General features: G+C 34.8%; 2 protein-coding genes across 4 annotated transcripts in view; one reads left to right on the top strand and one right to left on the bottom strand.

The window, feature by feature from the left end:
* LOC117918740 overlaps positions 1–12058 on the top strand; it is a 37131-nt gene extending 25073 nt beyond the window's left edge. For all 3 annotated transcript variants that reach the window (XM_034835602.1, XM_034835603.1, XM_034835604.1), the window contains 6 exons: positions 4187–4269; positions 4351–4446; positions 9848–9970; positions 10374–10457; positions 10904–11047; positions 11573–12058. In XM_034835602.1, the coding sequence (XP_034691493.1) occupies positions 4187–4269; positions 4351–4446; positions 9848–9970; positions 10374–10457; positions 10904–11047; positions 11573–11950 (908 nt within the window). In that variant the 3' untranslated portion in view covers positions 11951–12058. The remainder of the gene's footprint in view (positions 1–4186; positions 4270–4350; positions 4447–9847; positions 9971–10373; positions 10458–10903; positions 11048–11572) is intronic.
* A 5911-nt stretch (positions 12059–17969) lies between these two features.
* Positions 17970–20926, bottom strand: LOC117917650. The gene is made up of 5 exons (XM_034833991.1): positions 20819–20926; positions 20666–20718; positions 18635–18811; positions 18467–18547; positions 17970–18360 (listed from the first exon to the last, which is right to left on the bottom strand). Exons 1-5 carry the CDS (start codon positions 20870–20872, stop codon positions 18192–18194), a joined length of 534 nt encoding a protein of 177 aa, XP_034689882.1. The 5' UTR covers positions 20873–20926; the 3' UTR covers positions 17970–18191.
* Between the last annotated feature and the right edge of the window lie 617 nt (positions 20927–21543).

Below are 21543 nucleotides of genomic sequence, written 5' to 3' on the forward strand. Positions count from 1 at the left end.
ACCATTTTCTTCTTCCTTGGTAAGTTAACTATCTCCTAAGTCCCTTTTTTCTCCAAAGCATTCATCTCTTCCAAAACTACTAATTTCCAATTTGGATTATCTAAGGCTTCTTGAATGGTTCTTGGGATAAACAGGTGGGATATTTTTGACATAAAAGCTTTATGAGACTTAGAAAGCCTATGGAAAGACATTTAGCGATGGAATGTTTTGTATAGGTTCAAATAGTAGGGGTGGAATTGAAAAAAAAAAAAATAGAGTTTCTGGAATAGATGGACCATCACTTGGAGACAATGGTTGGTCTTATGTTAGAGTTGTAGGCAAGTTTGCATTTTTTTTTTTATGAGTATCCTTTCGAGTGTAAACATGGAGCTTTAAGGTGGGATTAATGTGATCTTATCTTAGTAGTTCTCCCCTTGTTTGGGAGTCGTTGAAGTTTGGCAATGGTAGGCTAGTTTTTCCTTCTTTTTCATTATTATGACTACCAATTTCTTGACTATTAGAGGTGGAAGAATTAAGAACAGGTACAGGAAAGATGATATTAGGTAGAGGAATAGTTGTTTCCCAAAACTGAGCTTCATTATTCTCTGACTCCCCTTGAAGACAATTTGGTCCAAAGTAAGGTTGACTCTCCACAAACAAGACATTCAGACTCACAATTTTTATTTATTTATTTATTTATTTTTTGAGGATTATAACACTTATATCCCCTTTTATTTGGTGTATAACCGATAAACACACATTTTTCTGCTCTAAGATCAAGTTTGGATTGAAGCCTACTAGGTATGTGAACAAACATAGTGCACCAAAAAATTTTCAAGGGTAAGTCAGAGATAAGTCAACATTCAAGGGAGAAATTTTTGAAACACTCTAAAGGTGTTCTATATTTTAAAACACTAGTAGGCATTCTATTTATCAGATAAGATACCGCCAAAATAGCATATCCCCATAAGTATTTTGGTACATGCATTGAGAACATAATGGCACGTGCAACTTTAAGTAAATGTCTATTTTTTCTCTCAGCAAGGAGCATCACTACAAGTAGATTGATGTTGAATCCCTTTTTCCTATAAAATATTTCCCAAAACTTGATTGAAATACTTAGTTTCATTATCAGAGCAAAGTATTCTTATTTTTTGTTTGAAATTAGTTTTCCACCATAGTATAAAAAATTTTGATCAAATTTTCAACTTCAAACTTATCATTTATCAAATATACCCAACGTAGTCGAGTGTGATCATCTATGAAAGTTACAAACCATTTTTTTCCAGAAGATGTTGTAATTTTCGAAGGACACCAAACATCATTATAAATCAAGTAAAATGGTTTTGAGGCATGATTTTGAATTGTAAGTAGTATGATGACTCTTTGATAAATAACTTTCGCATTGAAAGGATGAACTATCTACATTTTTAAATAAAATAGGAAATAGATTCTTCAAAGAAGAAAAACTAGGATGTCCTAGTTTAAGGTGGCAAATCATTATTTGTTCATGAATAGATAGAGAACTAATACTAGTACTAAAGCCTTGAACTTGTTTATTATGGAGGAAGTTGTCATCAAAATAGTATACCATCCACCATTCTAGTATTGCCAATCATCATCTCGAGCTTAGGTCCTAAAATTCACAATAAGAATCAAAAAAGATAACACAACAATTAGAATCTTTAGAGAGTTGACTCACAAATAAGAAATTACATGCAAGATTAGGGACAAGAAGGAGAAATTTTAGGGTGATTTTTTCAAAAATTTTGATAGAACCTTTTCCTCCAATAGATGAAATTTTTGCATTTGCAATTACAATATTTTGAATCACTAGAACAAGGTGAGTAAGAATGAAATACATGAGAGAGATTTGTCATGTGATAAAAAAACACCTGAATCAATGATCCAAGGTGTAAGACTAGAATGACAGGAGAAAGCACTAGAGTTGCTACCTATTTGAGCTAGAAAAATATTGGGAATGTGAGATTGTCGATTGGGTTTCAGCAACTTCAGATGATGATCCATTTGCTCCTCATTTGCATGACTAGATTTGTCTCTAGGCTTGCTGCTCTTCTAGTTGGCAGGTTTGCCATGAATCTTCCAGCATGTCTCATGTGTATGGTGAGGTTTGTTGTAGAAATCACACCATATCTGAGGCTTGTCCTTGGCCTTGCACCGGTTATTAAAATTCTACTTGCATTTGCATCAGAAACGACTGAAGCAGAATTTTCATTCGATGCCCTAGCCCTTTTCCCGAGCATGGCACTATGATTGCTTTCTTCCCTTCGAACTTCGGCAAATACCTCTCCAAATGAAGAAAAAGGACCACAACCAATGATCCTACCCCTTTATCAAATTCTACGTCTAAGCCAGCAAGAAAGTTGTAGATTTGATCATTTTCTACTGTCTTCTTATGGTGATTGCAATTGTTTGAAGATTTCCATTCATAGTCATTGAAAATATCCAGATCCTGCCATAACCTTTTCAAAATATTGAATTATTTGGTGACGTTGTCTACCCCGTGCTGAATTTCTCCAAGTTGTAGTTGCAGTTGTAGTTTGTACACTTGGAATTGATTGTAGAAGTCAGAATACATATGGTGAATATTTTCCTAGAGTTCCTTGGCAGTTGGATAGCACTTATAGTTAGAGACAATGTCTTCATCCATGGAATTAACAAACCAGACCATAACCATGGAATTTTCTGCATCCCAAGTGGCATAAGTGGTATCCTTCAAATTAGGCGCCTTTGTATCACCAGTCAAGTACCCAATCTTTGCTCTCCCTCGAAGATACATATGCATTAATTGAGACCAGCACAGAAAATTGTCTCCATTGAGGCGTATAGTGGTTATCTAAGCAGAGTGTGAATCAAAATTGAGACTGCTATATTCAGTATGCTTTGGAGGAGGAGGGGTGAATTCATATGAGACTTTAGACATCGTGAGAGGCTAGGATTTCAATTTGAGAGGAGAAAAAAATGTGGAGTTTACCGAGGAATAAGTCTTGGTAATTTTTTCCAAATCCAGAAAAGAGTCGGAGATAAAGTTCTTGCCTTGATACCATCTAAACAAGAAGAAACTAGGAGGTAATTGTTTGAGTGAAAAAAATGGTATTTCATTGATTATAAGAATGATATACACATACACTACTTAAAGGCTATACAAGGCACTAAAAAAGAAACAAAATAATAAAAAAGGAACATAATAATTACACAACCAACTCTCCTAATTTATAGAGTTGACTAGGCCTATATTTAAACATAAAATATAGTTAGGTAATCCCTAGAAATTAGCAATAAATCTCAATCGAATGTTATCCTTTCCAACAATAAAATATTTTTAATATCGATGTCTAACAAATAACTTTATTACTTAAGATTAATAAAGGTAAACATTAATTAAAATTAATAAGAGTAAATTACAATTAATGAGGGTAAATATGTTAATTTGATAATGAAAAAAAAAAAAATTACCCAACAACCTTAATACTTAAAGTAAAAATCAAGTGATAAGTTTTAAGGCAACAATTCAAAAAGAATTTAATTTAAAATCAACTTAAGTTATTAAGTAATAAATATTAAGTTTTACCAAATACCCTCTACTAGAGTAGGGATTAGGATTTAGATTTTAAGTGTTGGGCTAAAGCACAATGCTTTTGTTTGCTTTGGATGAATAGCTGTGTAGATGCTATGTGCAGTATGTGTCGTGCAGGGGTATTTTTGAGAGCCCACAGTTTGCATTGATCCAGATATGTAGGGGTATTTTGAGAATGAGTTTGCATCAAGTTCTAGTAGAAGTGTTTTTTCTAGGTGCATTTGAATGTTAACTTCTTTTCAGAATTTATGGAGACAGAAATTCTTTGATATGTCATTAGGACATTTTCTCCATTTCCCGTTTTTAGCGTGTATGGTATCCTTGACCTGTACTGTCTTATTAATCAACATGATAATTAGGTTATGTATGGTCCATCAGAGTTAATTGTAACAAAATCATGATGCTGATAATTTTGCCCAAATGGAAATATAAACTTACATATTGACATCTAACATCATAGCCACATAATTATATAGCACTTTAGATTTCTGTGTCAAATATCAATATTCTATGGATCCCCATTTTTTATCTGTTGTTTTTGTTAAAAACTACCAACTTCAGTTGTGTCCATTGTAATCTTTTGTTGCTGCTCTTTACCGTTGAGAACAGGTACCTTCAAACTTATCAGTAAATGCATTGATGGTAAAGGGTTCTCAGGGACAAAACGCTATTTTGGTGATCTGGGAAAAACTGTAAGATATATTTCATTCACTTACAAAGATAACACTCTAAATGCACTTGGAAGCACTATCAAGATTTTGTTGGTTTTGCAGTTAAGAACCGCAGGGTCGAATGTACTCTTTGCTGTTGTCACTGAAATATCAGATTCTGTTTTAAAGGGTGCAGAAACAAGTGGTTTTAATGGAATGGTACAATTCATTCTCTTGTTATGTCGTGTAATACCAGCACATTCTCATATAAACGACTGATACCCAATAACTTTTATACATTATTTTCCTAACAGAAAAATGGATTTGCAATTTATAGTTGAACTACTAAAATATCATTAATTGTTAGTAGAAGTATGATAGAATTTGTTTAGATACATAGAATTTTTCATTAGTGTTGGCAAGATTAGCTTGAGGTTTATACCCTTGGTTTCCTCTGCGGTCTCCATTCCCTCTTCCAAAAATATTTGGAGGCTTTCCATTGAGTTGCCAACATGACTCTGGTATGTCCTGACTTTTGGCAGTAAGTACACCATGTGAGTCCTTGTCACTCTGACTTTTTACCTTCATTCCTTCCCAGCTTTGTGATTGACAACAGTAGAACCAATGGTCTGGCCATCAGCAGTAGTACCGATGGTCTGCTCAGCAATGATGACAATAGTATTTTTCAGTTAGGTAGTCACATCTGATCTAGCATAGCACCTCTTTATCCTTCTTTCCCTAATAATTGCAAATGCCTCCTTGATGGAAGGAAAAATTTATTTACCAAGAATTTGGACTCACATCTGATCAAAATCATTATGTAATCCAACTAAGAAATAAAAAATTCTCTTCTTTCAATATACTCTTGATACACGGTCACATCTTTTCCACACTTCATTTTAAATTTTGATACCAATGTAATTCAAACCACAACCCTCGTATAACATTGTAGTATTCAAGTATTAAAAGATTACCTTGTTAGGTATTATAAATTCTAGTCCTGAGTTCATAAATCTTAGCAAAATCTCTAACCTTTGAATAAGTCTGATGGATACCCTCCCAAGTCTCCCTTGTTGTAGAGACAAACATACAAGTTCTACTAATCTCCAGCTACATTGAGTTTTGTAACCAATACATTATTTGAGAATCTTCCTCATCCCAAACATTGAATTTTGGGTTTTTTTACTCATCTTTGGCCTGAGTTAATGACTTAATTTTCCTTTTCTTTCGAGGTTCATTTTTACTAACTATAACCACTCTTAAGTAATTGCCTCCATTCAGTTTAAATATGGCTGGAATACTCTAGAATTCTCCTGGGATTGGATTTTGATTGTTTATAGTTGTGAGGCATCTTTGCATCTTGGGTTGATTAGTGATTGTTATAATGGGGAGGACACACATTAGAAGAGAAGGAAAACAATTGTTTTTAAACCAACCTCAACAATGAAGGCTGGAAGGATACACGACCAATTCCAGTGATTAAGGCTGGAAAAAAAAAAAAAAATTGGGACTAACGCTGACAATGGAGCCGATGGACAGAAGAGAAAAAAAATCTATTGGGCACAAGGCTTTGATACCATATAAACAGAGAATGATTTCTGAATAATGCTTGTAGGTTTATTGGGTATATTTACAACCTATTTATAATGTCTACAATGGGAAAAGGAAAAGGAAATTACTCTATTTTAGGCCTAGAATTACCCTACTAAATCAGCCACTAATTACAGGAAATAACTTTGGGAGTAAATCAAGTAAATTGTAGAGAAAAATAAACAAATCAATCAAATCTTAGCCTATTTAAGTTGTATAATCTAACAATTAGATTTTCCAACAAGAACAACATTAGGGGAACTGAACTAGAAAATGAATTAATAAATGTTGAATCTGTAGAGGACATTTCAAAAATGGATCAGGTTGAAAATGTATCCAATCCATAGGTTGGTTGGTTTATTCAAGAAGAAAACAGAACAGGGTAATGGACTGTATCTCTCTCTCTAATGACCAATCTTCAAACCCGAAGGTAAGTAATTCTGGTACTCTTTTTTCACCAAAACCCTTGTTTGATACTGATTTTGATGTTCCTATTGCTATTAGGAACAGTGTTAGAAGTTTTAAAAAACATCGTCTTTCCAATGTTGTGTCATACCGCCGCCTTAATCCTAATTTCAAAGCTTTTACCACTAGTTTATCTTTTGAGTATATTCCAAAAAAATGTACAAGAGCTCCAAAAGAGTTGAAGTGGAAGGAAGCAATATTTGTGGAAATGAGAGCTTTACATATAAATGAAACAGGGGAAGTAGTTGAATTACCATAGGGAAAGAAAATAGTGGGCTATAAGTGAGTTTTCACTATTAAATATAAGGCCGATGGATCTATTGAGAGACATAAATCTAGACTGGTTGCTAAGGGTTACACTCAAACCTATGACATTGACAATCAAGAAACATGTGCCTCTATTGTGAAAATGAAGTCTATTAAGGTCTTATTATCTTGGGCTATAAGTGAGTGTTCACTATTAAATATAAGGCCGATGGATCTATTGAAAGACATAAATCTAGACTGGTTGCTAAGGGTTACACTCAAACCTATGTCATTGACAATCAAGAAACGTGTGCCTCTATTGCGAAAAATGAAGTCTATTAAGGTCTTATTATCTTTGGCAATTAATTTAGATTGATCATTACACCAATTTGATGTAAAAAAATGTTTTTCTACATGAAAAGCTAGTAAAGGTGTACATGGATCTTCCACTTGGCTTTAAGTATCATTTGGATAATAAAAATGTATGCAAATTGAAGAATTCTATGTATGGGCTAAAGCAATAAGATCATGGTTTGAAAGATTCACTAAATTTTTGTAGTTGATGGTTGCTTTCAAAGTCTAGAGGATTGCACTCTATTCTTTAAACACGTATTACTTTTGAAAATCACTATGTTTGTTGTCTTTGTAGATGATATTATTATGATATGTGATGACATGAGAGAAATCGAAGGTTTGAAAAGTTGATTGGCAAATGAGTTTGAGATGAAGAACCTAGGGAAGCTAAAATACATTCTTGGAATTGAAGTGGCAAGATCCAATAGTGGCATAATTGTGTCTTAAAGAAAGTACATCTTGGATGTACAAGAAGAAACTAGAGTGATCGGTTGTAAACTAATAGAAATACCCATTGTTTCCCACCACAAATTGGGGTTCATTATAGAAGGAAATTCCATTGAGAAATGAAGATACCAAAAGTTGGTGGGAAAATTGATTTACTTATCCCATACAAGATCAGACATAACCTATGCAATAAGTATTGTAAGCCGGTTTATATACTCACTATTGGAAAGTCATATGGAAGTAGTTTGAAGAATCTTAAAGTATTTAAAGGCTACTCCTGTAAAGGGAAATAGTCACCTCTAAATAAAATCCCATACAAACATAGATTGTGCTAGCTCTCTTGAAGATGGAAGATCAACGACGAGATATTGCTCTTTTGTAGGAGATAATCTTGTTATATGGAAAAGCAAGAAACAAATAGTTATGGCAAGATTCAATGCTGTTAAGATTCTAATTATATTAACTTAAGGTAATCATCTTAGAAAGAGAAAGAGAGAAAAGGGTGGGAGAGGGGTGAGTAAAGTGATGGTTACTTTTTGCAAATTTAAATTTTGAGAATGCAAATGATAATTATATGCAATTATATAATAAATATGATGAAAAACAATTGCATATAAAATAGAGTAAGGATGAGAGATTGCAAACTCAAGATTTTATAGTGGTTCAATGCTACTCGACCTACGTCCATTTTCCTTAATCTCCTAATCAGAGTGAGGTTTCCACTAATGTAAGGCTTCCAAAACAAGTCTCCAAGCATTACAATTGGATTATGGTTCCATTTAACCCTCTTGGTCTTATGGCTCTAAGTACCGTATGGATTATGGTTCCAAGCACCTTTTACAATCATCTCAAGGGATGTCTCACTCTTGAAATCTCCAAATGATGTCCTACACTTAGCAAACACTAAGTGATACCTCACACTTAGATTTTTCCTTCAAGTAATACCCCACATTTTATATTACTTCTCAAAGGTTTACAAAAAATGATAAGAAATATTCTCACAAAATCCTAATACAAATTTTAAGCTTAAATGATATTAGATAAACTAGGATTGAGGTGCACTAGTGGATATGCAAGTTTGAAACTAAGGTACACTCAAAACATTCCCCCAAGGCTCAAATAATGTTAAAAAAAGATTTAAAACTCTTGCTCACTAAAAAGAAAAAAAGTTTTGAGCCTTTAAATAGGGTTTGGAAGCCTAAAATAGTCATTAGGCAAGTTTGGGGGTCGATTGGTCAAGGAACCGATTCAACTGGTTCCTTGACCGTTGAGCGTTTGATGCTTTGGCAAGTAATCATTGAAGGTTAGAACTTCAATTGGCCCTTAACCAGTCGAAGCTTTGCCTTAATCGGTTAGGCATATGCTATTGGAAATGAGGGAGTGCAAAATGCACCTCGATCAGTCGAGTCCAACCAACTCAACCAATTCCTTAGACCCTCAACCTGTTGCATTGTGAAGTGCTTAAACAACCTAGTTTGAGGTTTGGAATCTCCAACAACCTATATTTAGTTTCTTAAAACCTTTTAAAACAAGTTTAGAAAGAATTTGGCTCAAGGTTTTAACAAAAATATGAAATCATCCAATTTGCAAAATAATTTAAAACAATTTAGCACTTGGATGATTTTAGGTGTTTAAGTAAAAATAAAATGCATGATCCTAGTGCACCAACAACCTTACAAATAGATCCTAGTGCATTAACAATCTTACAAAGAGATCCTAGACAAAAGGATCTTGAAAGCTCCTTTTTGCGGTCCTCTTGTTCTTCTTGATTTTCCTTAGGCTTGATACATCTTTGATTGCCACTTTGGAAATCTTCTTGCCTAAACACAATTAAGATAAAACATTAGATTCAAACCTTGTTTTATTATCATTAAAACCAAGATTAATCAAACCTTGGTTTCACAAATGCTAAAGCTGAATTCCAAGCTATGGCTCAACGAATATGTGAAGTCTTATGGATTAAAGGACAACTCAAAGAGTGTGACTTAGAGCCTAAAGAACCACTAAAGATTTATTGAGATAATAAAGTTGCAATCAATATTGGACATAATTTAATTCAACATGATCATACCAAACATGTTGAGATAGATAGACGCTTAATCAAAGAAAAAAATTGAGAGTGAACAAAATTTCCACACTTTTTATAACAAAAGCTATAGCTCACAGATATCTTCATAATAGGAATATCAACAATCACGTTCCAATATATGGTTGGCAAGTTGGGAATCATGACATCTATGTACTGGGTTGAGTGTTAGTAGGAGCAACATGGCATCTATTCAGATTCATAAAATTTGGTTTGGCCAACCGTTTTTGAGCATATTAGTAGGGAGTAGATCATGGAATAATTCTAGAGATTGAAGAGCTCTATGTCAGACTTTTCTTTTCCTCTAATAATTATATATCATGTATTTATACTTTTTAAAATTTCTATGGTCTAATTAAGTGAGGAATCATCTTCTTCTCTCTTTCTTTCTTCCACTCACATCCATTTTGCCTCTCTGTGCTATTTCATCAGGTGAGTGGTTTTCATCAAGGAATACTAAGACTGGCGATGGAGCCGTCACTTTTGGGGACTGCTTTTGTAGAAGGTGGCCCAGATAGAAAAATTAAGCTTGATAGAAGCCCTGGGGTTGACGAGGTAGCTTCTGTCAAATGTTTTATTTTGTGACTATTTATTCTTTTGCGTATCTCATCTTGATTGACATAAATACTGCATTAGTTGTTCAGGTGGATTAATGCCGCCCTCCCTTTCTGAATTTGCAGAGAAAGGAGTGTTTAAAAGACAGTAACATATTATAGTCGATTAGTTGAAAAAATGGATAACAATGTGGATGTTTAATTATAAATTTCCACATAACTAAGAAAATATAGCTCAATCAGCATGAATTCATGAGAATTTATCACTATGCCGAAGCAATTGTATTTTCGGGGTTATTTTTGTTTTTTCTTGTGTTTGCAGGTTATATAATACCATGATATTTTCCTCTGATTAGTCTTTATTTATGAGATTAGGCACTACTTATTTATTTGGAATACTGCAGTTATATATTGAGGGATATCTGCAAGCCATGCTAGATACAGTATATAAACAAGAATACCTGAGGGTGAGAGTCATTGACAACCAGGTAATTCTTCCATTTGTCATCTATGTGTGCATCATTTCAATTAGAAATAGGAAAAGTACCATTTATCATTTTATCTCATCATTTCTAAATGCAATTTGGCACTTCTGTATAAAAAATGATATTAGGTGTTAATACATGCCCACAAAAAACTGACATGATTGTTTTAATCATGAGGATGAACCTATCTGTTGTGTCTAATGAATGAATTTGAAGCTCATTTATATTTGAACTGAATGGTCTGAAACTTGGTCCAGCCATGATGGCTCATTTTATCATGTGAAGTTACTCTGAGTCTGTATGCATTGAATGCCAAAAGATGAATTTAATGCCAAAAGGCTTCTTAATAGGAAACATGTTAACTGGATGAAACTTTTTAAACCACTGTTCCTTCTAGAACCATGATATATTTGGTTTTCTGCAACTTACGCATTTATCAATCTCAACAGGTTTTCCTCAAAAACCTACCCCCAAACAGTTCCCTTATAGAAGAGATCATGGATCGTGTGAAGGGTTTCCTTATAAGCAAGGCATTGTTGAAAGGAGATTCTTCAACAACTTCTCGCCCTCTACGCCATCTTCGAGGAGAAAGTGTAAGTGTCCGCCTTCATTTTGTGTGCCTCTATTTTTGTTTCATAGGGCTGAAATTTGAGTTGTCGCCCTACAAAAGTCTGTTTAGAAGACCTAGGATGGAGAAGTGAACATATAAAGAGGACCCACCACAGAAGAAGTATTTTTTTCCCCATTTTTCCTTTGCTATAAGAGTTACTTTTTGTGCCATAATTTGGACTTCATTAAAAGCCATTACAAAACCTATATGAAATATGGAGAAGTCAATGGCATCTCTTTGGTATATATCAAACTTTAAATTTAAGTCTTTGGTATATATGATCAAATTTGGACTGTTGAACACAGGTAAGAACAAATGAGAATTAGGTATGAAACAGATAGTATTAAAATACAAAGAACTGAGAGCTAGGTACAAAGAATGAGACTATTGTCAAGATACAAAGAAATAACCATGGAAAAACCATTGAATACATACATATATATATATTCAAGACAATTGTTTATTTTTATTTTTATTTTCCTTGGCTTTGGTTTTTTGTTTTCCCCAGGAATGGAAAATTGGACCAACGGTTCTAACTCTATGTGAACACCTCTTTGTGAGTTTTGCCATCCGCATGCTGAGAAAGCAAGCTGGTAAGCTTATTGGGAGCATAACGTGGAAGGAAAAATCTGATGACGGCAATCAGAAAGCAATTGTGCCAACATCCCAATCTGTTGGTGAGAATCAGAAAGCAATTGTCCCTGCATCCCACTCTGCGGAGGGGCTCAAGGTGAAGTTTATGTGGAGATGGGGGATTGGCAAGTTTGTGTTGTCAGGCATAGTAGCATATATTGATGGACGGCTATGCCGTAGTATCCCTAATCCGCTAGCAAGACGTATTGTGAGTGGTTTTTTGTTGAGCTTTCTTGAGAAAGATGATCATTAATTGTGAATATTCTTGTATATATAGGAACAATTTTCTTTTCAAAATTTTGTTTGTTTGTTTTGGTCCTTTCCTTTTGATCAACAATTACATATCGTCTCTTTCAGCTCCCCTCTCTCCTGTTGGATAAGTAAAATCTTCTCATCTGTGAATCCTATTCACTAAAATAACCAACTATAAAGGAAAGTTTGTCTGTGACTTTAAAAACACGAAAGGCCATCAAGATGTTGAAGCAAAAGTACTTCTAGGACAGATTCTTGGTTTGGATAGTGAAACATGGTAGAAAAGGATGTTGAAAGATAAATAGCGCTAGATCAAACGAGGCAATTTTTGGAAAAGTCAACCGTTATTCAACAGCTGGCTACTAAAGTCGATTTGCTATTTTACTTGACTAGACTGCTAGTCTAGTTCACTTGATCCCCAGCTGCAAAACTAGACACTTTAGTAGAGCTGTTAGAAATTCACCTTCCAGATTAGTTTGGCAGAATAGTCTTCAAATAGAGTAAGAATTCGTTTGATAGTTGAGCACTTCTAACTTTAGACTAGAATTTCTATCAAACAAGCTTTAAACCTACTTAACTAGTGCTATATCTCAATCTAGAAAGAACTTTCATGTGGGTTGTTAACAAACAAGCATGTTATCAAACAACCGTCCAAGGACAGGAAGAGGACTATAAATGTTTTTCTTCTCAAGCCTACAGAATTACAACCTAAAGTGAAAAAATCTCACAAGCACAGCTTCCACACTTGGTGGAGAATCCCTGTAGCACAACCAAACCAAGAATGGTGAAGAAACCTCCTTATTTAGAAGCTGAAATGCAAGCCCTAATGTATCCTTCTCTCCTGAACTTGCTTCCCTTTTTATTTCCCAAAACTCCTCTCTCTACTGCTCTCACTTCTGCTACAACCCATACAAATATATCAATGTCTTTTCAAGTGGGTTCTAACATTTTACTATGACCCTTTCTGATCAACAATACTCTTAAAGGTTTCCACTTTTTATCAGGCCCTCTATGTAGCGTTTCACTTTGAAACTTGTTGGTCCAGTATCCTGCATCTTCTTGGTAGTGAAAATATTTGTTTGGATCGAGTTATGTGACTTGGGTTGACAAGGGCATTGATCTAGAAGTTTTGCTTCTTCCCCTGAATTTTGGATAGCTTGATGCTAAATCATTGTATGTACGTGCATATTAATTCTCTTGCGACCTTCTGGACTTGGAAGAATGTCTTCAATACCTTTTGCTTGTGGACAAAGTGAATATACTACACCGTAAATATTTACCCTAGTTCTTCAAAATTCAAGATTGATTGGACTAGAAGGTGATGGAACTACAACAATGTCAACCCTTGTGCTAATACCATCATTTGGCGTACATGCATTAAAAGCTCAAGTGAGTCACCTATGTGATTAAAGATGTTAAATCAACAAATCACTTCAGAGCCTCTTCATGGAGGATGTGGCTTATGTATAGAGTTGAGGTAATGCCCCAAATGGCCTAAAGGGCCATAAGCTCTCGGGTCCTGCCTTGTGGTGGTCATTTTCCCTCGTCAAACCAAGGTTGAACAACCGTAAGATACTCACTTTGAAGCGATAGGGTTGTTTGCTCTTAACGATGCCTAAATTGCTTCAAATTCATGGTGTTTCTTTCATGATCCCTTCCTCTTTTATGCGACCCCTCCTTAAGGGGTCTGAAGTGAGACAACTAACATTATCTAACCACCCCCTAGCCCTCTCATCTTCTTGGACCAAGACCTCATTTCTCCTAGCTAGATCTCTATTCTTCACAAAGCCTTTTCCTTCTCGAAATTCATCTTCTCATTGCCCTCGGTTGTTCTTAAAGTTGTATAGGAGGGAGGGTCTTCTTATGGTTGCCTACTATTCGTGTGAGTTCGCACCACGATTATTGTTATCGACTTTTCTACGTTTCCCTCATATGGCAATAATTTGTTTCATCTTTGGAGTAACGGTGGACCAACACTCGATTATGACCTTTCCCTGCAAGACGAGTGGCTAGTCAGAGTGAGGAGGTTGGTAAGGCTAACCTCTCTGAAACAGTGTAGTCAAGCATGGGCAACTAGAGGACTTCAACAAATAAAATGGAAAGAGATGGAAAAATCTTCTCACCTTGTGAGTCTTTATATATAACTGGGGGCTGTTCTGACTTGGTGGGTCTAGTCGCGCGGTCATTGAGTGGTTTGCCTCATTCTCTAGTTGATTACCGCCTTAACATTATTGTATTGTTAAACATTGATCATGGATGACCCAATCTCATCCTTGATTATTACATCATTAGACGTTGATCATGGATGACCCATTTTAAGGGATAAAGCTCTTTTGACCTTATAATTATGAGAGGACTGTTAATCATATTTAATATACCAACCCATCTGGACACTATAACTCATGCCTTAACATCCCATTGAGTTTTATTTTATGGGCCTAAATTAGTTGCTTGCTGACAAATAGGCCACGTTTCTTGAGCTAATAAAGAAAGATGACCAAAACTGGAGCAGCATGAGTACAGAACCAAGCCTGGAGGTCACTCAGCTCGTCGTCCACAGGTTTGTCCCCATCTTTTTCCACGTGCGGCCCATGGGCAGCTGAGAACGAAACCATGAGCCACCCAACACCCGAATTAGTTCCTGTATCAGTTTTATGGTCAGCAGAGAAAGCGAGAGCAGGCTCATCCAGGTTTTGGACGCCCTTTGTTTTGTCTTCGAAATAATTGAAACTGCCCATTGTTTTGGGCCTTAAATAGTTCCATTCTTCACCTAATCTATTTTTTTCAATATTTTCATTACTAGATGTGTCATTAAAGTTATTGATTCATGTTTCATTGATTAGACTGATGATCGAACCGATCATGTCATAAATATATAATTTATAAATTATTTTAATTTAAAATTTATTTTTTAATCAAAAATTTACTTAAAAATAAAAAATAAATTTGGAACAGAAAGGAGAAGAGCGGCTGCCGGGGGGGCGTTTGGGTTTCCCACCAGTGGGGTGGTTTTCGGTAGGGGTTCTGACAGGAAAAAAAAGGGTTGAATCGGATATTCGTCAATCGAATCATCGGTTCAACCGGTTCAATTCAAATCTGATTACTTCTTTATCCAATTGATTGGATCAAACCAAAATGGTGAACCATCCATGGTCACATTAGCCAATTTTGTCTAATTTTTAAAATTATGATTTTTTCGAGTTTGAGCATATACCAAGTCAACTTTTCAAATAAAAGCAAATTTCATATTCTTAATTATTTTTTAGTTTAAAAAAGTTTTAATGAGATACTTGGTTGCATTGTTTTAATTAAAAATCTGAATTTATCAACATATTTCTAATTTTTATTTTAAAAGGAAATTTTTGAGTTTTATATAGTGAAGTCCAATCCTTCCCCTAAAGAAAGACAAAGCCACCAATCCTTATGGATAGAAGTGCTTGCTTTTAAGAAGCCACTGGTTTCGAGCTATGAAACAACCAAAGAAACAACTTCCAAACACCAATACAAAATAAATCCAAAGAACCCAGCAAGCCACAAAACCGCTATATATACAAGTTAGAACACGTATATGGCAACCCCAGTCTGCTATTCCTGCAGCTTCCTCCTTAGTCCTAAGCAATGGATTACAGGATAACTAAAGCCCCACCTTCATCCTCACTCGCCCAGAAGGTGAACCACCAATCACCAGGTGAAGATGGGGCTGAAACAATGAGTTCAGTCACAAGCCACCTCTACTTAAGATCTTCAGAAACCCTTGACAAAGATGTGGTCCTCCGACGCATTCGCTATCACAAGGTCCGCACCAGGGTCCGAGATCTGCTGAGCACCTCACCATCTTCCGTTACGGTTGACAAGGACAAATGGGTAGATCTACAGGACGACGTTTTCTCCAATCCTTGACCGCCCAAGAGGGATCTATTTGTATGCTAATTGTTGCTAAATAAAATTTGTTTGATTTCAAATTATGTGGTATTTTTTGTTAAGGTGGTCTCAGCGGTTGCAAGGGATGAATCCACAACTCCATTGTCATTTACCATCTCCTTCTACATGTTCATCTTTTAAACATTTCTAAGTAGGGTATAAGAAAAATCCATCTGATGCCAACAAATTATTATAAGAGCACATGGATTTTATCAGTCTAAAACCCATGACATCCCTGGTAAAATTTCTATGGGTTCCACCGACAACTCTTTTAAATTTTTGGAGTGGATATATTGGACGACAATATTCAAGCACAAATCTCTCTGAAGTGCTCATCGAATTCGATGCAGCATAAGGGAATTGAGACATTGAACCCTTGAACAGGCAGAGTCAGTCATCATGCGATGCATGTGTGGTTTCTTATCTCGTGTAGTCTCCTACTATTTCTATAAAAAAAATAAAAATAAATAGAATGAGTGTGCCTTTTTTGTTGTCATTGTTTATTTTATAAGTGGAGCCTGTTTAATACATATAATTTTAAAATTTGTAAAAAATAAGACACTTATCCAGAGATTGGAACGAAAATCTCATCCATTCCCTTCCACCCTCAAGCTTGTAAACCAGTAAAACGAAACACACCTCTAAGGAGTAGGAATAGACATGGTATTCTGATTCATTAAACCCATTTGATAATATAAAATATCATAAATTTACTATTTTATGTTTATCTTCTTTGTAAAGTTAAAGATTCATTCATCATTCATTTCTATGAAATAAGTAATTCTCCCAAACTGAATCAATCAAACATTCCACGACATATAGAAAAAAAATTTCAATTTCTAATTTTTAAGGTTTTGAATGAAATTTGAATTCTTTTATTTCCTTTTTTGAAAATAGGAAAAACATTTGTTAACTTTGAGAATTTAAATATTATAATAAATACATTTTTTTATTAAAATATAATTTTATAACTACTTTAAGCATGACAAATTATTCAAATTTTTAATAAAAATGATAATTGTACATTTATATATTAGGGTTATATGATTTTTTATGGTTAATTTTTTATTTATTAAGTATATATATATATATATATTTTTTAGTCTTATTATTTAATAACAAAAAAAACTCTCAAAATTTATTTATTTTTTAAAAAAAATTATTTTAAATTATATAGAAGGATATTATTGTAAATTTATTTTTTTTTCATTTCCATTCCTTTTATTATCAAACATTTGAATGGAAATAAATAATCATTTTAATCTTGCATTCCTAAGTTCATCCAAATGCTAAAAATGAAATTATCAAGTTCATTTCTATCCACTAAGAAATAGAAATGAAAACAAAATATTCATTTTCATTCCCTATTCCGACATAACAAACAGCCCCTTAGTACTCAACTTTTGGATTCCGGCATTTGTAAGGAGACTGATCCCATGCGGCTGAGAGGAATGGCCTCACAAGCTGATGGTCCTAAATCCATTCTAAGCAGTGAAACTCCTTAAAGAAATCACCTTATGATTCATTCCTAAGTAAATCTCTGACGGCCACTGCAAGTCCATGGATGATCCTTACTAGAACACCCCAAACGCAGAACTAAAGGACTTTATTCTACACACTGACATAAAATTATAGCAGACAAAAATGGCATGGGAGCTCCTATAGTTGATGGGACTGGTAAAGAAATAACCTTTCATTGTACACTTATCTATCCAGAGCATAAAGCAAGGGAACTATGTATAAGAAAGTGGGCAAGTGGGGAAATATTCTACCAAAAAGAAAAAGGATAAGTGGGAAAGAGTCCACAATTGTATTCTAATGGCAAGATAAGTGGATCTATGACCATTGAGTAAAAAACATTGAATTATCATATCATGTTGGGGCATCCTTTCTAGGTAAACTTGCACTTCGTGATGACTTGCATAAATTTTCCTAATAAAAAAGGCACCAGAGAGCATTGCTACTTGGTAGAGCCTATAAAATGAAAGAGAAGTTGGGAAGACTGTTGGAATCTAGTAGGATTATGCATAGCGCATTTTGGTGGGATCCTCACATGTTTATATATACCTCAAATTAGATATATTGTATAAGACTAGCCATGAGCTAAAGTCCACAGGAAAAATGGAGGTATCCCCCTTTCCAGTGGTGGTGAACAATGCAATTAATAACACAAGACGTTAAACTCATAAAATATGTTGATCAGGAACACCCATGTGCCTCTGATGGAGCAGGGGTAGTGCAAAAATAGCACTAATATTACAGGTTAGAGTTGATAGGTGCAAAAATAGCATTAATACTCAATAAGCTGACATTCTAGTTCCTCATTTCTTACTTAACAAGCCAGATGTTGATAGGAGGCGGAAAGCTTGGTTAGAGTTGTTCAAAACTGACGACGACCTTGAAACATGCATTTTCTTTTTCTTCAAAAATTCCAAGGCGTCTTGTAAGCATGGAGGAGGTGGTATGTCCTTCAGTATAACAGGATCTGGCCTGCAATAATAATTTAAGGAAAAATAAATATTTATTTCAATTTCTAAACTACATGAACCTAGAATAAACCATTCTTCCATCAAAATAAAAGGAAGAGGTCCCTCACCCATTGCCTCTGGACTTTTTCCTCTTTGAGGATGGCTTTTCCTCGGTCCTCTCTTCTTCAGAGTCCGATAAGAAGACTTGCCTGCAACAAATATGTCCTCCAGATTACAAACTCATGCCAAGAAATCAAGCTCCATAACATGAATGACAGAGAGAGAGAGAGACATACTTCTCACGAGTGGCAAGGAGTTCAACAATGTTGTTTGGAAGCATTCCTCCACTAGCCATAGATTCCTGGGCCGTGTCATTTTCAATAACATCTTGGACATTTTCATCACCTCCAGATGTGCGTGGTGTTTTTCGTTGAGCCCATTGTCTGCGACGCTCTTTTCCTTCTCGAACAACCCTAAAATGAGAGAATTACTTCAAGTCATCCAAAATATAATAATTCACCTTTAGTTGTGTATTTGACAGAAGAATTTAAAGATATTAAGACAAATTTAGGCATCAATACTGCAAAGGCATAATGAAATTTAAGACTTGCAGATGAAATGGCCATTCAAGATTTCTTGAAAGCATATGCCAGATTATTATGTGTGTTCTTTCCCCTTATTTTTCCTAAATTTATGCTGAACTTGAATCACAATGAACTGTGCTATAGCTTATATAATTCTGCTTGGGTTGATAACTTCAATCAGGATTTAAAATTATTGGCAGCTAATAGTAAAGAGGGTGAACCTCATTGTTCAGATGGTGAAAAACATGTTTGGTGGAAAGGTGATCCCAAACTGCTTCAGTAATGAGCCCAAGATAAAACTGTAGTAGAAGGCATTTGGCATAGAGCCTAGGCTGCATAACTATGACACATTAAATCCACAGCTGATATGCAGTCACAAACTCCTTATAGAAAATGTGAATTTCAAAAATATTATTAGAATGTGAACCTAAGGTCACATTGAGGCAGAAACTTTTTCACACACCTCCATTAGCTTTTAGGAGGCCTAAGCTCCATAGAATCCTCTTCCAAACTCCAATGTAAGTGCCATTCTGAATTAGGAGATTACTGAACAGAAGCCATCTCTTCTATGGAAAATAAAAATAAAAACTGATGTGCAAGTAGATCTTCTAATACTTGAAACCAGGCACATGGCTTACCAACAATGCTAGACACGTTATTTCCATAACCTTATGTTCTTAACAACATACAATCATGTAATACTAGCTCTTAACACCATCCAATTATGTAAGTAGTTAGAAGAATTAAAGCAAAGAAAAATGATAATTTCTCTAGAATATTGCTCTGGAACTGATAGTCGGCCACAGAATTAATGTCAAACGAAGGATGTCTAATTTCTTAATAATAAACATCAGGTGATCTTGTCAATCAACTTTTGTCACCATCAAATCACAAATTACTAAATAGGAATAAAAAAATAAAAACCACGACAAAAAAAACAGAAATTGATGAACTATTATAATGTCCTTATGTAGAATGCCATCAACTTTCAATCCCAACTAAAAGATGTCTAAGAAGATCTCAAGGATTAATTTAAGCCAGAAGCAGGTAAACATACACTTCAATGCATACTCAGCACTCTAAATAAATAAATGCCAATCTTCAAAACTTCTTGAAAAAAAGTGCCAGTATGTCCAAACACGAATGAAATAATGTTGCAACCTTCTATCGGTATAATCACAATATTCACTTTTAAACAAACAATAGTTCAAGTGCACCACAATGAAACAATTAAACAAATGATCATTCAATGATGTCTCAATGTCATTGCCTAGGTGCTACTCACAAAGTAAGTAGCTTTTAACAGCATAATTAATTGGAACAAATTTACAGAACCATTATGCACATCAAAAGGTTTCAGAGGCTCGCAATCACACCCAAGTTCAAACAGAACAGAAATTATAGGCTTATAGCTCTATTTGATTGATGAGACAATGCAAACAAAGAAAAGACGCTAACATTTCATGATTTTCGAACCCAGAAAATACCCCCAAAGAAAAGACGCTAACAACTGATCCTAATTCACCACCCACTTGTTCAGGTTGAGTTGAGATTTTCACCTTATGCAACCAAAACAACATTTAAAGAATTTTAAAATTAAAATAAAATAAAAAGGATTAGGTTCAAAATTGCAGTTTATTTTCTTTGCTTTTTCTGGGATTTCTCGGCAACCAAGCAGCGTATTAAAAAAGAGACCCAGCAAAAAAATATACAAAACAAAAAAGAAGAAAAAAAAAAGAATACCTAGCCTTATTTTCTCTCTGAACTTTTCTTATCTCTTCGTCTTGTCGCAGTCCCTGCAACGAAAACAAATAAATAAAATCACAAAATTTCGTTTTCGAATTAACATTTTGTGGATGTTTCTATTGATTTCAAGAAACAATGTAGAGTACGAACCTGCTCGGATGTGAATTCTTCGGGAGCATCGGAGTCATCATCTCTGTCCGACATCTCTCTATTAGGGTTTAGGGTTTTGGGTAGATCAACCGATGATCAGATTATCAAAAGAAAAGTGTTATTGCCAGAACCACTTTTGTTGCTTCCACGGTCCATTAGTTGCGGATGTCCAATGAATTGTTGATCGTGACGTGGAAGAAACTATATGGTTCTGGCAATAGTATTTTCCTCACTAAGTGTACGGTGGAGGAGTCCGCACTGGAACCAACCACGTTGGCAACATCTCCGGAACATTGGGTCTCGTATTACGTGGCCCATGGGCCATGTCTATGGAATTTTGAAAATTAGGACTCCTCCGAATCGCGTCTAAGGTGAGTCCTTTCAGAATTCAGCCCAACCGAATGGCCCAACGAACAAAAAAACAGTTGAAAAAATTATTTTTTTTATTTTTTATTTTAAAAAAGAAACACATGATTAGGAAATAAATAATTATAAAAAGTGAGAATATTCAAATTAAAGTATTTATTTATTTATTTATTAAATTGAAAATTCCCTAGAATCCGTCTCATCGTGATCTTTGGTTTTGAGTAGTGCAAAAATAATAAGATTTTGTGATGTGCATGTGACGGGTTAAAGACATTTCATCTGCAGACAAACAAATTAGTGGATGGAAATCCTTTCAAGAATTATTTTATGCACTGAAATCTTAGCCATCAGGGGTCAGA

Source organism: Vitis riparia, chromosome 7 (genome assembly GCF_004353265.1).
Source record: "Vitis riparia cultivar Riparia Gloire de Montpellier isolate 1030 chromosome 7, EGFV_Vit.rip_1.0, whole genome shotgun sequence".
In the NCBI taxonomy this organism is placed as follows: Eukaryota; Viridiplantae; Streptophyta; class Magnoliopsida; order Vitales; family Vitaceae; genus Vitis; species Vitis riparia.

Excerpts from the sequence above, each read along its gene's own strand:
- LOC117917650 (XM_034833991.1), bottom strand. The coding sequence starts at position 20,872 with ATGTCGGACAGAGATGATGACTCCGATGCTCCCGAAGAATTCACATCC. Across the intron at positions 20,719-20,818 it reads AAGAATTCACATCCGAGCAG|GGACTGCGACAAGACGAAGA; the intron begins GTTCGTACTCTA and ends TTTTCGTTGCAG. Across the intron at positions 18,812-20,665 it reads CAGAGAGAAAATAAGGCTAG|GGTTGTTCGAGAAGGAAAAG; the intron begins GTATTCTTTTTT and ends CTCTCATTTTAG.